Here is a 24,576-nt window from a genome sequence, read left to right as displayed (position 1 = left end):
CTACTTGCTTGTTCCTCCTCATGCTTTGAACATAGCCAAAGAAACCTTTATGATTTTTATATTTAATCTCTTGCAAGTAGCAGTTCATCCAGAGCTTGGGCTACCTGATCTTCTCCCTGCAACTGTCGGCTGTTCATGTACACTTTTTATTCATGATTTCTCCTTCCTTCCATTTCTTACGTATGCTCTGTTTACACCTGGGCTCATCTGTAAGCACCCTGTGCAACCAAATCCGATTCTTTAGATGATTTTGGTTCTTTAGTAGATTTTCAGTTTTCCCATACTTCGTGGAAATCATTCTGAAATCTCTCATTAATGAACCAGCCCCAAATCTTCACAATGCTTCTGAGGATATTAGAAAGTGCTAGCATTGTGCTTATGGAATGAACTTTCCTCACCTTTTAGACTTTGGGTTTTTTATTTATTAAACAATATTCACATTACCTGTGCATTTTAAGAAATCCTATTGGTAACATGATGGTTGACTTTTTCTGGTGGGATTTAGAAACTTGTTTACATTATTCCATGCTCAGAAAAAACATAGTAAAAAGGATAGTGTGGCAAACTGCTGTCATTTGGAACACCAAACCTTCTTCCTTGTAAGAATTATTTGGTATATATATATATATATATATATATATATATATATATATATATATATATTCGGGTTGATAACTGAAGAGGTTTATTGTGTTTTGAGGTTCTGCAGGTTTGATTTGAACTGCAGAATGGTTTAGTCATTCAAATGCTCTTGTCTATAACACTTTAAAGGGACAGTTTCAAAGCACCTGACTTTTTTATCTTGGGCACAAGCTTCATACTCAATGGTAGGGTTACTGCTTTGCATGCAGAAGGCTCCAGATCCAATATTTTTCTAAAAGTGTATGAGGTAGCTTAGCAGGATTAGTGAAGACTTCAACCTGAGACCCTGGAGAGCTGCTACAATTTGTAATAGACAGTGACTGCATGAAAAGGCAGGTTGGGATAGGCATGATCCCCAGGAAAAGATTCTAGTGGTGTTGAGAGTTATGTTTTGTGATGCTGTTGATTTTGCAATTGACAGGAATATGGTGAAGTCTCAAAATCTTCAGCTCACTTGCCTCTGTGTTCCTTCATCAGTTTATGGGCTGTAGCCAGACATTCATTCACAGTAGAGCTTCTCCAATTATAAGAATCCAAAATTTTAATTTACGGTGATGAACTATGCCAAGGTGTTTTCTGATTGCCAAAATTTTATTTCTCAAAGAAATGCGGTTTTGTAAACTGAAACTAATACCTCACCAACTTGAAGGCAGACATTTTATGAGTGCATTTCCCCCAAGTATTTTTTTTATAAAACATCAGCTGATAAGCACTGTTGCAATCTGTAACCCCTTTAAAGTTTATTTTCAGATGCAGCAACAATGGGAAGAGAGAATCAAACAGTGGTGACAGAATTTATCCTTGCTGGGTTTTCCAATTTCCCAGACCTGAAGATTCCATTATTTCTGGTGTTCTCTCTAATCTACCTGATAACTTTGATGGGGAATATAATCATCATCACTGCGATACGGCTTAACCGCAGCCTCCACATCCCCATGTACTTCTTCCTCTCCGTCCTCTCCTTTTCAGAAATCTGCTACACACTCGTCATTATCCCCAATATGCTTGCAAATCTTCTAAGAGAAAAGAAGACCATTTCCTTCATTGGCTGTGCTACTCAGATGTGCATTTTCCTGGGCTTTGGGTGCACAGATTGTTTTCTTCTAGCAGTGATGGGGTATGACCGATATGTCTCCATATGCAAACCTTTACGTTATCAGATTCTGATGAATCAAAGACTCTGCACCAAGCTGGTGGCTTGTTCAATATCACTTGCATTTATTTTTTCTACATCAGAGACTATAATCATATTTACCTTGCCTTTCTGTGGGCCAAATGAACTTAAGCACTACTTGTGTGATTTAGCACCATTGCTTGAATTAGCCTGTGGCCATAACTACATAGGAGAAATTGTTATTTTCATTATTTCATTTTTGGTTGTAATTTGTTCATTCTTGTTCATCATTCTCTCGTACATTTTAATTGCAAACACTGTCTTGAAAATCCCCACAATGGCTGGGAAGCGTAAAGCCTTTTCCACTTGTGCCTCCCATCTTATCGTGGTCGTAGTGCACTTTGGGTGTGCTGGCATTATCTATTTAGGGCCCAAATCCAGTTACACACTAGATGAGACGACTTTTATTTCTGTCTCTTACACAATGGTGACTCCGTTGTTGAACCCTTTAGTGTACAGCCTGAGAAACAAAGATGTTCAAATAGCACTTAAGAAATCGCTTGGCAAAAGCTCCTGCACCCAAAGAATGTGAAAATTAAGCGTTATCCACTTTGAAGAGGAATTATGAAACCCAACAAATACTGTATCTGCTGTTTAACGTACAAAGAACGCCTCAAATAGTATTGTAGCTTTTCCTCATCTTTTGAAAAAGTCATCTGTATATGGAATATTCACTTGGAAAAATGTGGCCTTGCTTCAGCATTTACAAACAACTTTGATTTTCTCTTTAGTGCATTACTGGAAAATAAATCAGGTTGTGGGAATTTTCTCATAAATGAACCTGTAATCATTCAGCCCTGCAACAAAGGAAACGTTTCTAAAGATTACTGTTGTTTTCTCCTAAATCCTAGCCCTCATTTTCACTACCAAACATTCACACAGAAATATTTCAAGGTCATAAAATGGTGAGACTGAAGTGTCAAAAATGTTCTTGTTGGGGTCAGTTTGGTGTCCATTTCTGCTTATTTGGTACATAATTATTTCTGCCCTTCTTTGTGCCCAGTAATGGCTATTTTTAAAGAGGGGATCATATATGTTGCATTTTCAAAGGTTGGAATTCATGTAACTGCTGGCTATTTGCAGTTTAGCAGCGTTGCAGAGAGCTTGCTGTGGAGACCATGCATTAAAAAGGGACTCAAAAAATAACTTAAACAAGGTTTTAATAACAAAAACAAAAACTCCTTTTACACTAAAGATAACAACAACAAACATGACCCAACCACCAACCCATCCCCCAGGGTAATGGGAGAGCTAGGTGCTGCTCCTTAGATACTATACCCAATTGCTGACAGAGGTTGATTAACACAACTCAGCAGCTATGTTTCACAGCTGTAAGACTGGGTCTCGTTATTTGCCCTGGCCCTGGCCCTTAAAGACATACACAACTTGTGAAGCAATAATGAATCTTCACATTTCAAAGTGACCATTCAACAGTAACCAGACATGAATTAGATTGAGCTAATGAGATCAATAGTGGGTCCAACAGTGAAGAAAGCAGTTTCTGCCAGAGGAGTCTACAGCTGGAAGTGTGAGGGCATGGGCCTTGCCCCCTAGGCCAGCTGGTAAAGGCTTTGTAAGGAAGCAGGCCTTGCACTCCTCACCACAGCCGACGGTGACCCTTGGGTCCTTTTCAACTCTACGATTCTATGGTTCCAACAACAACAATGGGAAAAAAGAAGCATTCATGAAATGCTGCTAAAAACGTAGATTCCCAAGACAGCTGTTTACCATATAATATCAACTATGAGTGACATAACTTCTCCATATGTTTATTTGGGCTATGGGACGGTTGATGCTTGTTAGGCTCAGCATTGGCAAAAGATAGAAAGAGCTACCAAATGGAATAGAAAAGGCCTGTTTTTGTCTCCCCGCTGCTAAGCCCTCTCTGGCATTTTAGATGTTTAGAGAGAGCAATTTCCCATAACCTTCCAAACCAACAATCCCAGGATGGGGATCTGGATTTCCAGTGACTAGCGATGGAGATTTTAGCTGCTGCTTAGAACATAAATACAAGAGGATAGCGGTCAATGGTTGGGTTGCATTGCTTTCTAGAGAAAGTAGTGCCAAATCTGGATCCATTGCCAAGGGTTGACACACAATAATTGGAATTAGATTGAACACTTGGGTCCAGAAGTCATTGAGAATGCAGACACTGCCATGAAATTATTTTGTATCCTCTGCAAAGGAAAAGGGGCTTAGCTTGGATTGTGGAGCATCAGTAATATATAGTCTGTGAAAATATTCAGTTTATGTTCATCTCCTTGAACCCTGGTGTCTTCAGTACCCTTGTGAGAACAACACCATTGTTAGGTGTTGTTCTAGCATTGTACTTGTAGATGGAAATTTCCCTGCCTATATGACGATGGGTGTGACGTACCCCAGAGCCATTTGTCCTGTACGTTATTTTTATTTATTAAACAATATTCACACACCACTTAATCAGAAAGACCTACGTGCACCTTACACAGAAACAATCTGTAATATTCATCATGATAAAATAAAAAAATGGAAAACAGGTAGATGTAACAAAATGTATCGATATAGAGATGAAGTCAACAGTTTTAGGTAAAAATACATCCAATAAAATTACATGTATTATTAATTATTACTTGTAGCTTTTAACAACTCCCTTTGATAATAAGATGGTTGATTTATTTTACGTTTTGAAACACCGTGGAGATAATATCTGGTGGGATTCATAAACTTGTTTACATTCCATGCTCAATAAAAACATCATAAAAAGGATATTGTGGCAAATTGGTGTCATTTGGAAGAGCTCAACATCCATCGTGCTTCCTTGTAAGTCTGTTGTGGTTGGAGGTTCTGCAGCTTTGGTTTGAATTCATTCATTCAGCCCTTCAGATGCTCTTGTCTTGGCCAATTTAAAGGGAAATAAGAACAATTTGAAAGCACCTGACTCTTTTTTATCTTGGCCACAAGATTTGTACTCAATAGCAGAGTTATGTTTTTCATACAGAAGGCTCCAGATCCAATATTTTTCCAAAAGGGTATGAGGTAGCTTAGCAGGACTAGTGAAGACATCAACCTGAGACCCTGGAGAGGTGCTACAATTTGGAATAGACACCGACTGCATGACTCTTTAAAAGGCAGGGTAAGATAGGCATGCTCCTCAATAAAATATTCTAGTGGTGTTCAGAGTTATGCCTTGTGATGCTATTAATTTTTCAATTGAAAGGAATATTGTGAAGCCTCAAACTCTTCAGCTCACTTGCCTCTGTGCTCCTTCATCAGTTTGTGGGCTGTAGCCAGACATTCAATCACAGTGGAATTACATCCATTAAAAGAATACAGAATTTTAATCTACGGTGATGAACTATGCCAAGATGTTGTATGATTGGTAAAATTTTAGTTCTGTGGAAAATGCAGTTTTGTAAACGCCTCACTAACTTGGGAGCAGATATTCCCAGGATTCCTTGAAAGGGAGCTATCAGACATTCAACTCTGCAGTGTAGACGTGTTGGTCAAGTGAATGTAATAATATGGCTATGGGGTGACACAACTATTTTGCTGTTGCACAATTGTTGTGCCAGCCTCTATCTACTGTGGCTCTACCATTGGGCAAATGGAGGCGGCCTTTTCTCAGGCAGCTGTATGGAGTGATTTTTAAAGCTCATAAAATCATTTGTTCTTTAATTTGATACTGTCACATTTTGCATTTTTACGGTCCTTTTATGCATTTTCTGTTTTTATATTGTAAACTGGCCTGTGATATTCAGTTGAAGGACATAAATTTAATAAATAAGAAAAATAAATAATAATTTTATGAACAAGCATTTCCCCCCAGTATTTTTGTATAAAACATCAGCTGACGAGGACTGTGGCAATCTGTAACGCTTTCAAAGTTTATTTTCAGATGCTGCATCAATGGGAAGAGAAAATCAAACAGTGGTGACAGAATTTATCCTTGCTGGATTTTCCAATTTCCCAGACCTGCAGATTCCGTTGTTTCTGGTGTTCTCGCTAATTTACCTGGTTACTTTGATGGCAAATATAATCATCATCACTACGATATGTCTTAACCGCAGCCTCCACACCCCCATGTACTTCTTCCTCTCCATCCTCTCCTTCTCAGAAATCTGCTACTCACTCGCCATTATCCCCAGTATGCTTGCAAATCTTCTAAGAGAAAAGAAGACCATTTCCTTCATTGGCTGTGCTACTCAGATGTACATTTTCCTGGGCTTTGCATTCACAAATTGTTTTCTTCTAGCAGTGATGGGGTATGACCGATATGTCTCCATATGCAAACCTTTACGTTATCAGATTCTGATGAATCAAAGACTCTGCACCAAGCTGGTGGCTTGTTCAGCAACAACTGGATTTCTTTTTTCCACCTCAGAGACTATAATCATATTTACCTTGCCTTTCTGTGGGCCAAATAAAGTTAAGCACTTCTTTTGTGAAATAGAACCTTTGCTTGAATTAGCCTGCAGCCGAAACTACATAGGTGAAATCGTCATTTTCATTATTTGTGCTTTGGTTATCATTTGTGCATTCCTGTTCATCCTTCTCTCATACATTTTAATTGCAAACACTGTCTTGAAAATCCCCACAACGGTTGGGAAGCGTAAAGCCTTTTCCACTTGTGCCTCCCATCTTATCGTGGTCGTGGTGCACTTTGGGTGTGCTGGCATTATCCATTTTGGGCCCCAAAACAGTTACACGCTAGATCAGACTATTTTTATTTCTGTCTCTTACACAATGGTGACTCCCTTGTTGAACCCCTTGGTGTACAGCCTGAGAAACAAAGATGTCCAAATAGCGCTTAAGAAATCGCTTGGCAAAAGCTCCTGCACCCAAAGAATGTGAAAATTAAGCGTTATCCAGATTGAAGAGGAATTATGAAACCCAACAAATGCTGTATCTGTAGTTTAATGGACAAAGAACGCCTCAAATAGTATTGTAGCTTTTTCTCATCTTTTAAAAAATTCATCTGTATATGGAATGTTCACTTGGAAAAATGTGGCCTTGCTTTAGCATTTACAGACAAGTTTGATTTTCTCTTTAGTACATCACTGGAAAATAAATCGGGTTGTGGGAATTTTCTCATAAATGAACCTGTAATCATTCAGCCCTGCAACAAAGGAAATGTTTCCAAAGATTACTGTTGTTTTCTCTCAAATCCTAGCCCTCATTTTCTCTACCAATCATTCACGCAGAACTGTTTCAAGCTCATATAGTGCTGAGACTGAAGTGTCAAAATTGTTCCTGTTGAATGGCTGGTACCAGTACATACCATGGCTGAGGCCACCTATTCTCCACACTTACTGGCTTAGCTCAGTCTCTTCCTTTTCTGATGAACTACCCATGTTTCTGTTCACTCCTATTTGAAACTCCTGACAGCTTTGGCTAGGTTTCCTGCTCGCGTGCAACATTATCAGTTGTCATTCCAACGGGCGGAGGAGTTGACCCTGGCCAAGGCTCCTCTTGTCTGCCATTTAACCCTCTCTCTTCGTAACTGCTTTCTTCACTGGGAGCTGGCTCATTCATGACACATCCCTTCCAACTCTAAGATTCTATGATTCCAACAACAGCAATGGAAAAAAGAACCATTCATGCAATTCTGCTGAAAACGTAGGTGCCCAAGCCAGGTGTTTACTATATAATATCAACTATATAATACCATATAATATCAACTAAACATATGGAGAAGTGACATAACTTCTATATATGTTTATTTGGGCTATGGGACGGTTGATGCTTGTTAGGCTCAGCATTGTCAAAAGATAGAAAGAGCTACCAAATGGAATAGAAACATTCTGTTTTTGTCTCCCTGCGGCTAAATCCTCTCTGGCATGTTAGGTATTCAGAGAGTGCAATTTTCCATAACCTTCCAAACCAACAATTGGGATCTCGATTTCCAGTGACTAGCAATGGAGATTTTAGCTGCTGCTAAGAAATTATATACTAGAGGTTAGTGGTGAATGGTTGGGTTGTATTGCTTTCTAGAGAAAGTAATGCCAAATCTGGATCCATTGCCGAGGTTTAATCCACAATAATAGAGATTAGATTGAACACTTGGGTCCAGAAGTCATTGAAAATGCAGATATTGCCATGAAATTATTTAGTATCCTCTGCAAAGGATAAGGGGCTTAGCTTGGATTGTGGAGCATCAGTAATATATAATCTGTGAAAATATTCAGTTTATGCTCATCTCCTTGAACCCTGATGTCTTCAGTACCCTTGTGAGATGTTAGGTTTTGTGAGATGGAACTTTCCCTGCCTTTTTTACACTGGGTGTGGCTTACCCCAGAGCCATTTGTCCTGTATGCTATTTTTATTTATTAAACAATATTAACACACCACTTAATCAGAGAGACCACACTGCTCTTTACACAGAAAAAATCTGTAATATTCATCATATAAAATAAAAAAATTGAAAACAAGTAGACATAATAAAATGTATTGCTATAGAGATGAAGTCAACAGTTTTAGGAAAAAATACACCCAATAAAATTACATGTATTGTTAATTATTACTTGTAGCTTTTAACAACTCCCTTTGATAATAAGATGGTTGATTTATTTTACGTTTTGAAACACCATGGAGATAATATCTGGTGGGATTCATAAACTTGTTTACATCATTCCATGCTCAATAAAAACATCATAAAAAGGATATTGTGGCAAATTGGTGTCATTTGGAAGAGCTCAACATCCATTGTGCTTCCTTGTAAGTCTATTGTGGTTGGAGGTTCTGCAGCTTTGATTTGAATTCATTCATTCAGTCCTTCTGATGCTCTTGTCCTTGCCACTTTGAAGGGATATAAGAACAATTTCAAAGCACCTGACTCTTTTTTATCTTGGCCACAAGATTCATACTCAATAGCAGAGTTATGTTTTTCATACAGAAGGCTCCAGATCCAATATTTTTCCAAAAGGGTATGAGGTAGCTTAGCAGGACTAGTGAAGATATCAACCTGAGACCCTGGAGAGCTGCTACAATTTGGAATAGACACCAATTATATGACTCTTTAAAAGGCAGGGTAAGATAGGCATGCTCCTCAAAAAAATATTCTAGTGGTGTTCAGAGTTATGCCTTGTGATGCTGCTAATTTTTCAATTGACAGGAATATTGTGAAGCCTCAAACTCTTCAGCTCACTTGCCTCTGTACTCCTTCATCAGTTTGTGGTCTGTAGCCAGACATTCATTCACAGTGGAATTACATCAATTAAAAGAATACAGAATTTTAATCTATGGTGATGAACTATGCCAAGATGTTGTATGATTGGTAAAATTTTAGTTCTGTGGAAAATGCAGATTTGTAAACTGGCTCTAATGCCTCACTAACTTGGGAGCAGACATTCCCAGGATTTGTCGAAAGGGAGATATCAGACATTCAACTCTGCAGTGTAGACTTGTTGGTCAAGTGAATGTAATAATATGTCTATGGGGTGACACAATTATGTTGCTGGTTGCTCAACTGTTGTGCCAGGCTCTATCTACTGAGGCCGGCTCTACCATTGGGCAAATGGAGGTGGCCTTTTCTCAGGCAGCTGTATGGAGTGATGTTTAAGGCACATCAAATGGCTTGTTTTTAAATTTATTATTATGGCATTTTTACGATCACTTTATGCATTTTCTGTTTTTATGTTGTAAAGTGGCCTGTGATAGTCAACCGAAGGGCAGTACATCAATTTAATAAAGAGCAAAACATTAAAAAATCATTTTATGAACAAGACTCTCCCCCAGTATTTTTATATTAAATATCAGCAGACTAACACTGTTGAAATCTGTAATACGTTTAAAGTTTATTTTCAGATGCTGCATCAATGGCAAGAGAAAATCAAACGGCGGTGACAGAATTTATCCTTTATGGGTTTTCCAATTTCCCAGAACTGCAGATTCCCTTGTTTCTGGTGTTCTCTCTAATTTACCTGGTTACTTTGATAGCAAATATAATCATCATCACTGCGATACGGCTTGATCGCAGCCTCCACACCCCCATGTACTTCTTCCTCTCCATCCTCTCCTTCTCAGAAATCTGCTACTCACTTGTCATTATCCCCAATATGCTTGCAAATCTTCTAAGAGAAAAGAAGACCATTTCCTTCATTGGCTGTGCTACTCAGATGTGCATTTTCCTGGGCTTTGGGTGCACTGATTGTATGCTTCTAGCAGTGATGGGGTATGACCGATATGTCTCCATATGCAAACCTTTACGTTATCAGATTCTGATGAATCAAAGACTCTGCACCAAGCTGGTGGCTTGTTCAGTATCACTTGCATTTATTTTTTCTACATCAGAGACCATTATCATATTTACCTTGCCTTTCTGTGGGCCAAATAAAGTTAAGCAATTTTTTTGCGATATGGCACCTTTGCTTCAATTAGCCTGTGGCCGAAACTACATCGGAGAAATTGTCATTTTCATTCTATGTGTTTTGGTTGTCTTTTGCTCATTCCTGTTCATCCTTCTCTCATACTTTTTAATTGTTAACACTGTCTTGAAAATCCCCACAACGGCTGGGAAGCGAAAAGCCTTTTCCACTTGTGCCTCCCATCTTATCGTGGTCGTAGTGCACTTTGGTTGTGCTTCTATTATCTACTTAAGGCCCAAATCTAGTTACACGCTAGATGAGGACACTTTTATTTCCGTCTCTTACACAATGGTGACTCCATTGTTGAACCCCTTGGTGTACAGCCTGAGAAATAAAGATGTTCAAATAGCACTAAAGAAATCGCTTAGCAAAAGCTCCTGCACCCAAAGAATGTGAAAATTAAGCATTATGCACCTTGAAGAGGAATTATGATACCCCAAAATACTGTATCTGTAGTTTAATGGACAAAGAGCACCTCAGATAGTATTGTAGCTTTGTCTCATCTTTTGAAAAAGTCATCTGTATATGGAATATTCACTTGGAAAAATGTGGCCTTGCTTCAGCATTTACAAACAACTTTGATTTTCTCTTTAGTACATCACTGGAAAATAAATCAGGTTGTGGGAATTTTCTCATAAATGAATCTGTAATCATTCAGCCCTGCAACAAAGGAAACTTTTCTAAAGATTACTATTGTTTTCTCCCAAATCCTAGCCCTCATTTTCACTACCAAACATTCACGCAGAACTATTTCAAGCTCATAAAATGCTGAGACAGAAGTGTGAAAATAGTTCTTGTTGGGGTCAGTTTGGTGTCCATTTCTGCTTATCTTTGGTACATAATTATTTCTGCCCTTGCTTGTCCCCAGTAATGGCTATTTTTAAAGAGGGGATCATATATGTTGTGTTTTCAAAGGTTGGAATTCATGTAACCAGACACTTAATTTCTGCTCTTTTGCTTTCATGTGATTTATTCTGACATTTGCTTTCTGTAACGTGTTGTCAAGGACGTAACAATATATTGTATACAAAATGGAGCATTGCAATTTTTCGATATGCATTTATCTTAGCATTCATATTTATATAATTTAAACCTTACGCTTTAATTACTTTCAGAAACATGCCGAAAGAAAGGTTATAACATTCTATTTGCCCATTACTTAATTAGATGTGTAGTTTGATATGTAATTTGCAGTGTTATCATGTCTGAGTGGACCTCTCACCCCATCAGTATATGGAAACATCAAAGCTGCAGACACCCAGATTGTTGACATCACATGATGTGCCTATCTGTGGCAAAGAAGAATTTCCCAGGACGTTCACAGGCTGGATAAGTCTTTGTGAAGAGTGTAATTTGAAACCTTCCATTTGCGCATGTTCAGGAAGTTTGTCAGACTTGCTACAAGAACTGAACTGAAAGGACGTGTTTTTTCTCTAGTGCTGTAATGTCAGAAATAAACATCATGTAAATAGATTTCTGACTTATTTTCTTTCCCCTGCCGAAGCAGGAGAGAGGGGTTGTGCATTTTACCCATGCTTGGGAAAATGTCGCCTATCAAAATCTCCCTGGTCTGTCTGAGATATCAGTCAGAGGAGGTTACCGGTAAGCAAGCTCCGAGGACAGTGAGAGGGGCCAGCCTCTATGGAGGGGGCTTGCAAACCGACACTCTCACCCCCTGATTTTCCTGCATTGGACCACAGGAGGTTGTTGTCCTTCAGCTGGCATTCTGGAATAATGTAGCTGCCAGGCTGGTTTTCCTTCTCTCAGAAAATATGCAATATCTGAAACAAGATCCAGCATGATCCAGTAGTGTGGAAGGGGTGCAACTCTACTGTATGGTGTGGTTGGGATAGGATGGTCTGAATGGTGTCCATTCTTTAGCACCTTTTCCGCAGTGAGTCTGAGCAGAGCAAGCAAGCTGTTATCTGGGGAGAATGGGAATGGCAGGCAGTATTGAAAGAAGTTACTGGATTAATTGGGGTGTGTGTGTGTGTGTGTGTGTGTGTGTGTGTAAGAGGAATTCTCCCGTATGCGAAGACAGGCTCTGGCAGATTGAGCTAATGAGATCAATAGTGGGTTCAGCAGCCAAGAAGGCAGTTTCTGCCACAGGAGTCCCTTTATAGCAGGAAGTGTGAGGGCCTGGGTCTCGCCCCCTAGGCCAGCTGGAAAGGCCTTGTAAGGTAGTAGGCCCTGTATTTATTTTATGTATGTATTTATGTATTTTAAGAGAGCCAGTGTGGTGTAGTGGTTAAGAGTGGTGGACTTGTAATCTTGTGAACCGGGTTCGATTCCCCGTTCCTTCACATGCAGCTGATGGGTGACCTTGGGCTAGTCACACTTCTTTGAAGTCTCTCAGCCCCAATCAGAGCACAGAGTGTTTGTTGTGAGGGAGGAAGGGAAGGAGATTGTTAGCCGCTTTGTAACTCCTTCGGGCAGTGATAAAGCAGGATATCAAATCCAAACTCCTCCTCCTCCTCCCCCTCCTCCTCCTCCTCCTCCTCCTCCTCTTCTTCTTCTTCTTCTTCTTCTTCTTCTTCTTCTTCTTCTTCTTCTTCTTCTTCGTCTTCTATCCTCCCCACAGCCGATGGTGACCCTTGGGTCCCTTACAAATTTATGATTCTATGATTCCAACAACAACCATGGGGGAAAAAAAACATTAATGCAATGCAGCTCAAAATGTAGATTACCAAGACAGGTGTTTACCATATAATATCAACTGTGACTGACAGAACTTCACCATAGGTTTATTTGGGCTATGGGACGGTTGATGCTTGTTAGGCTCAGCATTGCCAAAAGATGGAAAGACCTACCAAATGGAATAGAAACACTGTTTTTGTTCTCCCTGCCGCTAAGCCCTCTCTGGCATGTTAGATGTTCAGAGAGCGGAGTGTCCCATAACCTTCCTTAACCAACAATCTTGGGATGGGGATCTGGATTTCCAGTGACTAGCAATGGAGATTTTAGCTGCTGCTTAGAACATAAATACAGTGGTACCTCAGGTTAATCATGTGCCGCTGGAGCACAATTTCTGTTCTCATCCTGAAGCAAAGTTCTTAACCTGATACACTATTTCTGGGTTAGCTGACTCTGTAACCTGAAGCGTATGTAACCTGAAGTACCACTGTACAAGAGGATAGTGGTCTATGGTTGGGTTGTATTACTTTCAAGAGAAAGTGATGCCAAATCTGGATCCATTGCAGAGGTTTGATGCACGATAATAGAAATTAGATTGAACACCTGGGTCCAGAAGTCATTTAGAATGCAGATACTGCCATGAAATCATTTAGCATCCTCTGCAAAGGGAAAGGGGCTTAGCTTGGATTATGGAGCATCAGTAAAATATAGTCTGTGAAAATATTCAGTTTATGTTCATCTCCTTGAACCCTGATGTCTTCAGTGCCTTGTGAGATGTTAGGTGTTGTGCTAGCATTGTACTTGTAGATGGAAATTTCCCTGCCTTTTTGACGATGGGTGTGGCTTATCCCAGAGCCATTTGTCCTGTACGCTATTTTTATTTATTAAACAATATTCACACACCACTTAATCATAAAGATCTAACTGCGCTTTACACAGAAACAATCTGTAAATTCATCATGATAAAATAAAAAATGGAAAACAGGTAGATGTAACAAAATGTATCGATATAGAGATGAAGTCAACAGCTTTAGAAAAAAAATACACCCAATAAAATTACATGTATTGTTAATTATTACTTGTAGATTCTAACAACTCCCATTGATAATAAGAAGGTTGATTTATTTTACGTTTTGAAACACCGTGGAGAGAATATCTGGTGGGATTTACAAACTTGTTTACATCATTCCATGCTCAATAAAAACATCATAAAAAGGATATTGTGGCAAATTGGTGTCATTTGGAAGAGCTCAACATCCATCGTGCTTCCTTGTAAGTCTATTGTGGTTGGAGGTTCTGCAGCTTTGATTTGAATTCATTCATTCAGCCCTTCTGATGCTCTTGTCCTTGCCAATTTAAAGGGAAATAAGAACAATTTGAAAGAACCTGACTCTTTTTTATCTTGGCCACAAGATTCATACTCAATGGCAGAGTTACTGTTTTTCATACAGAAGGCTCCAGATCCAATATTTTTCCAAAAGGGTATGAGGTAGCAGGACTTAGCAGGACTAGTGAAGACATCAACCTGAGACCCTGGAGAGGTGCTACAATTTGGAACAGACACTGACTGTATGACTCTATAAAGGGCAGCTTAAGATAGGCATGCTCCTCAGTTTTCTAGTGGTGTTCAGAGTTATGCCTTGTGATGCTGTTAATTTTGCAATTGACAGGAATATTTTGAAGCCTCAAACTCTTCAGCTCAGTTGCCTCTGTGCTCCTTCATCAGTTTGTGGGCTGTAGCCAGACATTCATTCACAGTGGAATTACATCCATTAAAAGAATACAGAATTTTAATCTATGGTGATGAACTATGCCAAGATGTTGTCTGATTGCTAAAATTTTAGTTTGATGCAAAATGCAGTTTTGTAAACTGGCCTCACTAAGTTGGGAGCAGACATTCCCAGGATTCCTTGAAAGGGAGATATCAGACATTCAACTCTGCAGTGTAGACTTGTTGGTCAAGTGAATGTAATAATATGTCTATGGGGTGACACAATTATGTTGCTGGTTGCTCAACTGTTGTGCTAGGCTCAGTCTACTGAGGCCGACTCTACCATTGGGCAAATGGAGGAGGCCTTTTCTCAGGCAGCTGTATGGAGTGATGTTTAAGGCACATCAAATGGCGTGTTCTTTAATTTGTTATTATTGCATTTTTACGATCACGTTATGCATTTTCTGTTTTTATGTTTTAAACTGGCCTATGATAGTCAGCTGAAGGGCAGTACATAAATTTAATAAAGAAGAAAAAACAAAAAAATCATTTTATGAACAAGCATCTCCCCCAGCATTTTTGTATTAAACATCAGCTGACGAGCACTGTTGCAATCTGTAACATCTTTAAAGTTCATTTTCAGATTCTACATCAATGGGAAGAGAAAATCATACAATAGTGACAGAATTTATCCTTGTTGGGTTTTCCAATTTCCCAGACCTGCAGGTTATGTTGTTTCTGGTGTTCTCTCTTATGTTCCTGGTTACTTTGATGGCAAATATAATCATCATCACTACGATACGGCTTGACCGCAGCCTCCACACCCCCATGTACTTCTTCCTCTCCATCCTCTCATTCTCAGAAATTTGCTACTCACTGGTCATTATCCCCAATATGCTTGCAAATCTTCTAAGAGAGAAGACGACCATTTCCTTCATTGGCTGTGTTACTCAAATGTTCCTTTTCCTGGGCTTTGCATGCACAAATTGTATGCTTCTAGCAGTGATGGGGTATGACCGATATGTCTCCATATGCAAACCTTTACGTTATCAGATTCTGATGAATCAAAGACTCTGCACCAAACTGGTGGCTTGTTCAGCAACAACTGGATTTCTTTTTTCCACCTCAGAGACTGTAATCGTATTTATCTTGCCTTTCTGTGGACCAAATAAACTTAAGCACTTCTTTTGCGATTTATCACCTTTGCTTGAATTAGCCTGTGGCCGAAACTACATAGGTGAAATTGTCATTACCATTATTTGTGTTTTGGTTGTAATTTGTTCATTCTTGTTCATCCTTCTCTCATACGTTTTAATTGCAAACACTGTCTTGAAAATCCCCACAACGGCTGGGAAGCGTAAAGCCTTTTCCACTTGTGCCTCCCATCTTATCGTGGTCGTAGTGCACTTTGGGTGTGCTTCCATTATCTACTTAAGGCCCAAATCCAGTTACACGCTAGATCAGACTATTTTTATTTCTGTCTCTTACACAATGGTGACTCCCTTGTTGAACCCCTTGGTGTACAGCCTGAGAAATAAAGATGTCCAAATAGCGCTTAGGAAATCACTTGGCAAAAGCTCCTGCACCCAAAGAATGTGAAAATTAAGCGCTATCCACTTTGAAGAGCAATTATGAAACCCAACAAATATGTGTAGTTTGATGGACAAAGAACGCCTCAAATAGTATTGTAACTCTTTCTCATCTTTTTAAAAATTCATTTGTATATAGAATATTCACTTGGAAAAATGTGGCCTTGCTTTAGCAGTTACAAACAACTTTGATTTTCTCTTTAGTACTTCACTGGAAAATAAATTGGGTTGTGGGAATTTTCTCATAAATGAACCTGTAATCGTTCAGCCCTGCAACAAAGGAAACTTTTCTAAAGATTACTGTTGTTTTCTCCCAAATCCTAGCCAACATTTTCTCTACCAATCATTCACGCAGAACTATTTCAAGCTCATATAGTGCTGAAACTGAAGTGTCAAAATCTTTCTTGTTGAATAGCTGCCACCCGTATATTTTGGTTGGGTTCAGTTTGGGGTACATTTCTGTTTATCTTTGTGGAGGTGGCTTTTTCTGCCCCTCCTTGTCCCCAGTAATGGCTATTTTCAAGGAGGGAATCTGTTTTTTCAAAGTTGGAATTCTTGTAACCAAACACACTTAATTTCTGCTCTTTTGCTTTCATGTAGTATGTTCTAATATTTGCTTTCTGTAACATGTTGGCAAGGACATAACAATATATTGTATACCAAATACAGCATTGTAATTTTTTGATATGCATTTCTTTTAGCATTCATATGTGTATATATATATTATTTAAACCTGACACTTTAATTACGTTCAAACCATGCCCAAAGAAAGGCTATATCATATTATATTCCCATTACATAATCAGACATGTATTTGGATCGTTAATTTGCAGTGCTATCATGTCTGAGTGGACCCCTCACCCCCCCGATTTTCCTGCATTGGACCACATAATGTTTTTGTCCTTCAGTTGGCATTCTAGAATAATGTAGCTGCCAGTCGCAGCAGAGCAAGCAAGCTGTTACCTGGGGAGAATGGGAATGGCAGGCAGTATTGAAAGAAGTTACTGGATTAGCTCTAGTGCCTGTGTGTATCTGTGTGTCAAGGAGGAATTCTCCCGTATGCGAAGACAGGCTCTGGTGGATTGAGCTGATGAGACCAATAGTGGGTTCAGCAGCCAAGAAGGCAGTTTCTGCCACAGGAGTCCCTTTATAGCTGGAAGTGTGAGGGCCTGGTCCTTGCTCCCTAGGTCAGCTGGAAAGGCCTTTAAGGGAGCAGGCCCTGCAGTCCTCACCGCAGCCGATGGTAGCCCTTGGGTCCTGTCAGGAGTCCCAGTTTCCGACTTGATAACGCAGCCAGCGTGGTTAATTAAAAAGGAAGATTTATTGCAATAACAGTGTTCTCCAGATGACTCTACAGTGCCACCATTCTCCACTAATCATGATGACCCTTCTGACTCCTTCCTGTGAAGATATTGAACTTACTAACCCTAATTCTCTTGTTTTTCTTCCTAACAACCGCCCCTTCACCTATTCTCCACACTTATTGGCTTAGCTCAGTCTCTTCCTTTTCTGATGAACTACCCATGTTTCTGTTTGCTCCTGTTTGAAACTCCTGACAGCTTTGGCTAGGTTCCTGCTCGCATGCAACATTATCAGTTGTCATTCCAACGGGCGGAGGAGTTGACCCTGGCCAAGGCTCCTCTTGTCTGCCATTTAACCCTCTCTCTTCGTAACTGTTTCCTTCACTGGGAGCTGGCTCATTCATGACATGTCCCTTCCAACTCTAAGATTCTATGATTCCAACAACAACAATGGAAAAAAGAACCATTCATGCAATAGTCCATGAAACTTTAATTAGTTTAATGTTAAGTAAACGTCCAGTGCGCTTCCAACGCCATAAATCTTATCTCAGCAGAGAATTTCGTGCAGCGGTTGAAGAATGCAGGAGAGTCAGTACCTTTCAATGAAGAATCCTGGAGCATGCTCTTTGGAACTCAAAAAAACCCTTTATTTACAAAAGAAAAACCCTGGCGATAAAGCACACATGCTTTATCTCCCGCATAAAGAAAACTTTACTCTAAACTTAACTCGTATCAGCAAACACGCCCATGGCCACAAACTGAGTCTGCAAGTCAGGTCAAAAAGAGGGTGGGGGGAAACACACGGGTGAACTGACTATTTATACAAACAAGCTCACATTCCTGGATGCTTAATGACTTCCAGCTGCTCAGTGATTAGAGCGACTTGTTACCTCTTAACCCTCTAGTACCAACAGCAATGCTGCTAAAAACGTAGATGCCCAAGACAGGTGTTTACTATATAATATCAACTATATAATACCATATAATATCAACTAAACATACGGAGAACTTCTCCATAGGTTTATTTGGGCTATGGGACAGTTGGTGCTTGTTTGGCTCAGTATTGCCAAAGGATAGAAAGAGCTACCAAATGGAATAGAAACCGCCTGTTTTCGTCTCCCTGCCGCTAAGCCCTCTCTGGCATGTTTTTTTAAAAAAAGTTTTTTATTTATACAACAAGAAAAACACACACACACACAAATACCAAATTACACACAAATTACAAAAATAACCATAGGCACATAATTTTCTTAGCAAACAATAAAACATCTATTGGTCTTAACACTAAAGACCCAACCTCCCACCTTCTGGGAAATGATTTATAATGAAATGAAAAAGGTGTTTAAATACACCTTCCCGAAGAAACCAGAGGCCTTTCTCCTGGGCATGGTTGGCCAATTAGTGTTAAAGAAGGACAGAACTTTCTTTATGTATGCTACAACAGCAGCAAGAATACTCATCGCAAAGTATTGGAGGACACAAGAACTACCCACTCTGGAAGAATGGCAGATGAAGGTGATGGACTATATGGAACTGGCCCAAATGACTGGCAGAATCAGAGACCAGGGAGAAGAGATGGTGGAGGAAGATTGGAAGAAATTTAAAGACTACCTACAGAAATATTATAAAATTAATGAATGTTAGAATGACGTCGGATTGAGGTTAAGGGGTTATTAGCAATAATGTGGTGAAGGAGTACAGAGAATTAGAAGGTTAAAAATGAAGAATTAAAAATATGACATATTAAGTTAAAGGAAAAGATAAGACAGAGGGAAGGGATTTGCTGAATAAATATTTGATTTGGAATACAGAGAGGGGAGGGGAGGGGAAGTCGGGGAAACAAGCAAATATAAGAAACATCATGAAAGTGGAATTGTTTTTATCTGTTTTTCTTTTTCTTTTTGTATTTTTGTCTGTTTTTCTTTTTCTTTTTGTATTTTCCTTCTTTTTTTCTTATGTGAAACCCTTAATAATATATTATATAAAAAAAATAAAAATAAAGACCCAACCTCCCGTCTATTCCATATTTCAAATTCATATTACTTTTTGCCAGTACACGCTTTTATCATAATTAAACTTATTCTCAATAAATCTAATTTCTTATATCTACCTTGCAAGTATTACTGAAGTTCCTCGAATGCTGCAACAGAATTTAAACTACTATATTTATTTTTCAGATAATCCTTGAAAACCTCCCATTTTGAAACAAATTCCTGTTTTGATTTATTCTTTATTTTTTCTGATAAGCCATCTAATTCGGCATATTCTGTCAGCTTTTGGATCCAATCTTCTATAGAGGGGATTTCATTACTCTTCCATTTTGCTGCGATCAAAACTCTTGCTGCCGCCGTCGCATATAAAAAGATACCCTTCCTCTTTTGTGGAATATCCAAATCTGTTATTCCCAGGAGGTAGGCCTCTGTTTTTTTATTGTAAGAGATCTTTAGAATTTTTTGCAGTTCTACATGGATACTCTCCCAGAATACCTGTATTTTCCTACATATCCACCACATATGGTAGAATGTTCCTGAGTCTCCGCATCTCCAACAATTACTTGACACATTTTTATACCTTTTTGAAAGTTTCCATGGTGTTAGATACCATCGATGTTGCATTTTATGGAAGTTCTCTCTAATCAGGTAACAATTTGTGAACTTCCAATTGATCTTCCATAAATTTCCCCATTGGGCCATGCTTATTGAATGGCCAAAATCCTGGGACCACCTCACCATTGCCACTGTTGCCTCCTCCTCCTTGACTGTCCAGTCAAGAAGGAGTCGATAAGTTTTGGATTTTTCAAATAACTGATGGTATTGGAACCAGTCTGAGATGTGTTCTCTCATTTCATCAAAGTTTTTTAATGCCCTCTCTGGCATGTTAGATGTTTAGAGAGAGCAATGTCCCATAACCTTCCAAACCAACAATACCGGGATGGGGATCTGGATTTCCAGTGACTAGCAATGGAGATTTTAGCTGCTACTTAGAACATAAATACAAGAGGATAGTGGTCAATGGTTGGGTTGTATTGCTTTCTAGAGAAAGTAATGCCAAAGCTGGATCCATTGCCAAGGGTTGACCCACAATAATAGGAATTAAATTGAACACTTGGGTCCAGAAGTCATTGAGAATGCAGATACTGCCATGAAATAATTTAGTACCCTCTGCAAAGGAAAAGGGCTTACCTTGGATTGTGGAGCATCAGTAATATATAATCTGTGAAAATATTCAGTTTATGATCATCTCCTTGAACCCTGATGTCTTCAGTACCCTTGTGAGATGTTAGGTTTTGTGAGATGGAACTTTCCCTGCCTTTTTGACAATTGGTGTGGCTTACCCCAGAGCCATTTGTCCTGTACATTATTTTTATTTATTAAACAATATTCACAAACCACTTAATCAAAAAGACCGAAACAATCTGTAATATGCATCCTGATAAAAGAAAAAAATGGAAAACAAGTAGACATAATAAAATGTATCGCTATAGAGATGAAGTCAACAGTTTTAGAAAAATTACACCCAATAAAATTACATGTATTGTTAATTATTTCTTGTAGATTTTAACAACTCCCTTTGATAATAAGATGGTTGATTTATTTTATGTTTTGAAACACCGTGGAGATAATATCTGATGGGATTTACAAACATGTTTACATTGTTCCATGCTCAGTAGAAACATCATAAAAAGGATATTGTGGCAAATTGGTGTCATTTGGAAGAGCTCAACATCCATCGTGCTTCCTTGTAAGTCTATTGTGGTTTGAGGTTTTGCAGCTTTGGTTTGAATTCATTCATTCAGCCCTTCAGATGCTCTTGTTTTTGCCACTTTGAAGGGATATAAGAACAATTTCAAAGCACCTGACTCTTTTTGTCTTGGGAACAAGATTCATACTCAATGGTTACTGTTTTCCATACAGAAGGCAGCAGATCCAATATTTTCCTGAAGGAGTATGAGGTAGCTTAGCAGGACTGGTGAAGACATCAACCTGAGACCCTGGAGAGGTGCTACAATTGTATGACTCTTTAAAAGGCAGCTGAAGGAAAGCATGCTCCTCAATAAAATATTCTAGTGGTGTTCAGAGTTATGCCTTGTGATGCTGTTAATTTTGAAATTGAGAGGAATATTGTGAAGCCTCAAACTCTTCAGCTCACTTGCCTCTGTGCTCCTTCACCAGTTTGTGGTCTTTAGCCAGACATTCATTCACAGTGGATTTCCATCAATTAAAAGAATACAGAATTTTAATCTATGGTGATGAACTATGCCAAAATGTTGTCTGATTGCTAAAATTTTAGTTCTGTGGAAAATGCAGTTTTGTAAACTGGCTCTTATGCCTCACTAAATTGAGAGCAGACATTCCCAGGATTCCTCGAAAGGGAGATATCAGACATTCAACTCTGCAGTGTAGACTTATTGGTCAAGTGAATTTTTAGGGTCACATTATGCATTTTGTGTTTTTATGTTGTAAAGTGGCCTGTGATAGTCAGCTGAAGGGCGGTACATAAATCTAATAAAGAACAAAAAATACATAATCATTTTATGAACAAGCCTCTCCCCCAGTATTTTTGTATAAAGCATCAGCTGATGAGCACTGTTGAAATTTGTAACAGATTTAAAGTTTATTTTCAGATGCTGCATCAATGGGAAGAGAAAATCAAACAGCGGTGACAGAATTTATCCTTTCTGGGTTTTCCAATTTCCCAGACCTGCAGATTCCCTTGTTTCTGGTGTTCTCTCTAATTTACCTGATAACTTTGTTCGCAAATATAATCATCATCACTGCGATACGGCTTGACCGCAGCCTCCACATCCCCATGTACTTCTTCCTCTCCATCCTCTCCTTCTCAGAAATCTGCTACTCACTTGTCGTTATCCCCAATATGCTTGCAAATTTTCTGAGAGAGAAGAAGACTATTTCCTTCATTGGCTGTGCTACTCAGATGTGCTTTTTCCTGGGCTTTGGGTGCACTGATTGTATGCTTCTAGCAGTGATGGGGTATGACCGATATGTCTCCATATGCAAACCTTTACATTATCAGATTCTGATGAATCAAAGACTCTGCACCAAGCTGGTGGCTTGTTCAGTATCACTTGCATTTATTTTTTCTACATCAGAGACCATTATCATATTTACCTTGCCTTTCTGTGGACCAAATAAAGTTAAGCACTTTTTGTGTGATTTAACACCTTTGCTTGAATTAGCCTGTGGCCGAAACTACATAGGAGAAATTGTCATTTTCATTATTTGTGTTTTGGTTGTAATTTGTGCATTCCTGTTCATCCTTCTCTCATACATTTTAATTGCAAACACTGTCTTGAAAATCCCCACAACGGCTGGGAAGCGTAAAGCCTTTTCCACTTGTGCCTCCCATCTTATCGTGGTCGTAGTGCACTTTGGGTGTGCTGGCATTATCTATTTAGGGCCCAAATCCAGTTACACACTAGATCAGACTACTTTTATTACTGTCTCTTACACAATGGTGACTCCCTTGTTGAACCCCTTGGTGTACAGCCTGAGAAACAAAGATGTTCAAATAGCACTTAAGAAATCGCTTGGCAAAAGCTCCTGCACCCAAAGAATGTGAAAATTAAGCGTTATCCACTTTGAAGAGGAATTATGAAACCCAACAAATATCTGTTGTTTAATGGACAAAGAATGGCTCAAGTAGTATTGAAGCTTTTCCTCATCTTTTGAAAAATTCATCTGTATATGGGATATTCACTTGGAAAAATGTGGCATTTACAAACAACTTTGATTTTCTCTTTAGTACATCACTGGAAAATAAATTGGGTTGTGGGAATTTTCTCATAAATGAACCTGTAATCATTCAGCCCTGCAACAAAGGAAACTTTTCTAAAGATTACTGTTGTTTTCTCCCAAATCCTAGCCCTCATTTTCTCTACCAATCATTCACGCAGAACTATTTCAAGCTCATGTAGTGCTGAGACTGAAGTGTCAAAATTGTTCTTGTTGAATAGCTGCCACCCGTATATTTTGGTTGGGTTCAGTTTGGGGTACATTTCTGTTTATCTTTGTGGAGGTAGCTTTTTCTGCCCCTCCTTGTCCCCACTTTAGGCACTATAGCTAATCCAGTAGCTTCTTTCAATACTGCCTGCCATTCCCATTCTCCCCAGGTAACAGCTTGCTTGCTCTGCTGAGACTCTGTGCAGAAAAGGTGCTGAAGAATCGACACCATTCAGACCATTCTATCCCAACCACACCATACAGTAGAATTGCACCCAACCCCTTCCACACTACTGAATTATGCTGGACCTTTCTTGATATATTGTGTGTTTTACGGTAGAAGGAAAATCAGCCTGGCAGCTACATCATTCTAGAATGCCAACTGAAGGACAAAAACATTATGTGCTCCAATGCAGGAAAATCGGGGGGTGAGGGGTCCACTCAGACATGATAGCACTGCAAATTAACAATGCAATTGCATATCTGATTATGTAATGGGGATATAATATGATATAGCCTTTCTTTGGGCATTTATAAAAAGCAAATGTCAGAACATACTACATGAAAGCAAAAGAGCAGAAATTAAGTGTGTTTGGTTACAAGAATTCCAACTTAGAAAAAAGATTCCTTCCTTAAAAATAGCCATTACTGGGGACAAGGAGGTAGGCCTCTGGTTTTTAATTGTAAGAGATCTTTAGCATTTTTTGCAGTTCTACATGGATACTCTCCCAGAATACCTGTATTTTCCTACATATCCACCACATATGGTAGAATGTTCCTGATTCACCACATCTCCAACAATTACTTGACACATTTTTATACATTTTTGAAAGTTTCCATGGTGTTAGATACCATTGATGTTGCATTTTTTGAAAGTTCTCTCTAATCGGGTAACAATTTGTGAATTTCCAATTGATCTTCCATAAATTTCCCCATTGGGCCATGGTTATTGAATGGCCAAAATCCTGGGACCACCTCACCATTGCCACTGTTGCCTCCTCCTCCTTGACTGTCCAGTCAAGAAGGAGTCGATAAGTTTTGGAAAGAGTTTTTCTTTTAGAATTTACAAGATCAGATTCGAATCGGGAAATTTCTGTTGAGAACCCCTTTAAATTTAAATTTGAGATTTAAATTTTTCAAATAACTGATGGTATTGGAACCAGTCTGAGATGTGTTCTCTTATTTCCTCAAAGTTTTTTAATGCCCTCTCTGGCATGTTAGAT

The 24,576-nt window shown here is 39.0% G+C and overlaps 5 protein-coding genes and 2 long non-coding RNA genes across 8 annotated transcripts in view; 5 read left to right on the top strand and 2 right to left on the bottom strand.

Moving 5' to 3' along the window:
- The window catches only part of LOC310667948, a 73,487-nt gene that overhangs the window by 15,449 nt on the left and 33,462 nt on the right, over nucleotides 1-24,576 (bottom strand). The window lies entirely within an intron of this gene.
- LOC310668193 (olfactory receptor 10T2-like) lies at nucleotides 1,404-2,400 on the top strand (the record flags this gene model as incomplete). The annotated part of the gene is made up of 1 exon (XM_083421215.1): nucleotides 1,404-2,400. One exon carries the CDS (start codon nucleotides 1,404-1,406, stop codon nucleotides 2,346-2,348), a length of 945 nt encoding a protein of 314 aa, XP_083277341.1. The 3' UTR covers nucleotides 2,349-2,400.
- On the top strand, nucleotides 5,624-6,965 carry LOC310668180 (olfactory receptor 10R2-like). Its single transcript, XM_083421197.1, has one exon. The coding sequence runs from the start codon at nucleotides 5,702-5,704 to the stop codon at nucleotides 6,644-6,646; it is 945 nt and encodes a 314-aa protein (XP_083277323.1). The 5' UTR covers nucleotides 5,624-5,701; the 3' UTR covers nucleotides 6,647-6,965.
- On the top strand, nucleotides 9,610-10,554 carry LOC310668181 (olfactory receptor 10T2-like; the record flags this gene model as incomplete). Its single annotated transcript, XM_083421198.1, has 1 exon — nucleotides 9,610-10,554. One exon carries the CDS (start codon nucleotides 9,610-9,612, stop codon nucleotides 10,552-10,554), a length of 945 nt encoding a protein of 314 aa, XP_083277324.1.
- On the top strand, nucleotides 14,325-16,230 carry LOC310668224 (olfactory receptor 10T2-like). The gene has a single exon (XM_083421246.1). The coding sequence runs from the start codon at nucleotides 15,158-15,160 to the stop codon at nucleotides 16,100-16,102; it is 945 nt and encodes a 314-aa protein (XP_083277372.1). The 5' UTR covers nucleotides 14,325-15,157; the 3' UTR covers nucleotides 16,103-16,230.
- LOC310668201 lies at nucleotides 18,539-19,991 on the bottom strand. Its single transcript, XR_014506656.1, has 2 exons — nucleotides 19,403-19,991; nucleotides 18,539-18,690 (listed from the first exon to the last, which is right to left on the bottom strand). It is a non-coding gene; the product is annotated as an uncharacterized lncRNA (long non-coding RNA).
- Nucleotides 21,820-23,032, top strand: LOC310668185 (olfactory receptor 10R2-like). The gene has a single exon (XM_083421200.1). The coding sequence runs from the start codon at nucleotides 22,029-22,031 to the stop codon at nucleotides 22,971-22,973; it is 945 nt and encodes a 314-aa protein (XP_083277326.1). The 5' UTR covers nucleotides 21,820-22,028; the 3' UTR covers nucleotides 22,974-23,032.

Source organism: Podarcis tiliguerta (genome assembly GCF_965153285.1).
Source record: "Podarcis tiliguerta genome assembly, chromosome: 17".
NCBI lineage: Eukaryota > Metazoa > Chordata > Lepidosauria > Squamata > Lacertidae > Podarcis > Podarcis tiliguerta.
This window is presented reverse-complemented; position numbering and strand designations above follow the sequence as displayed.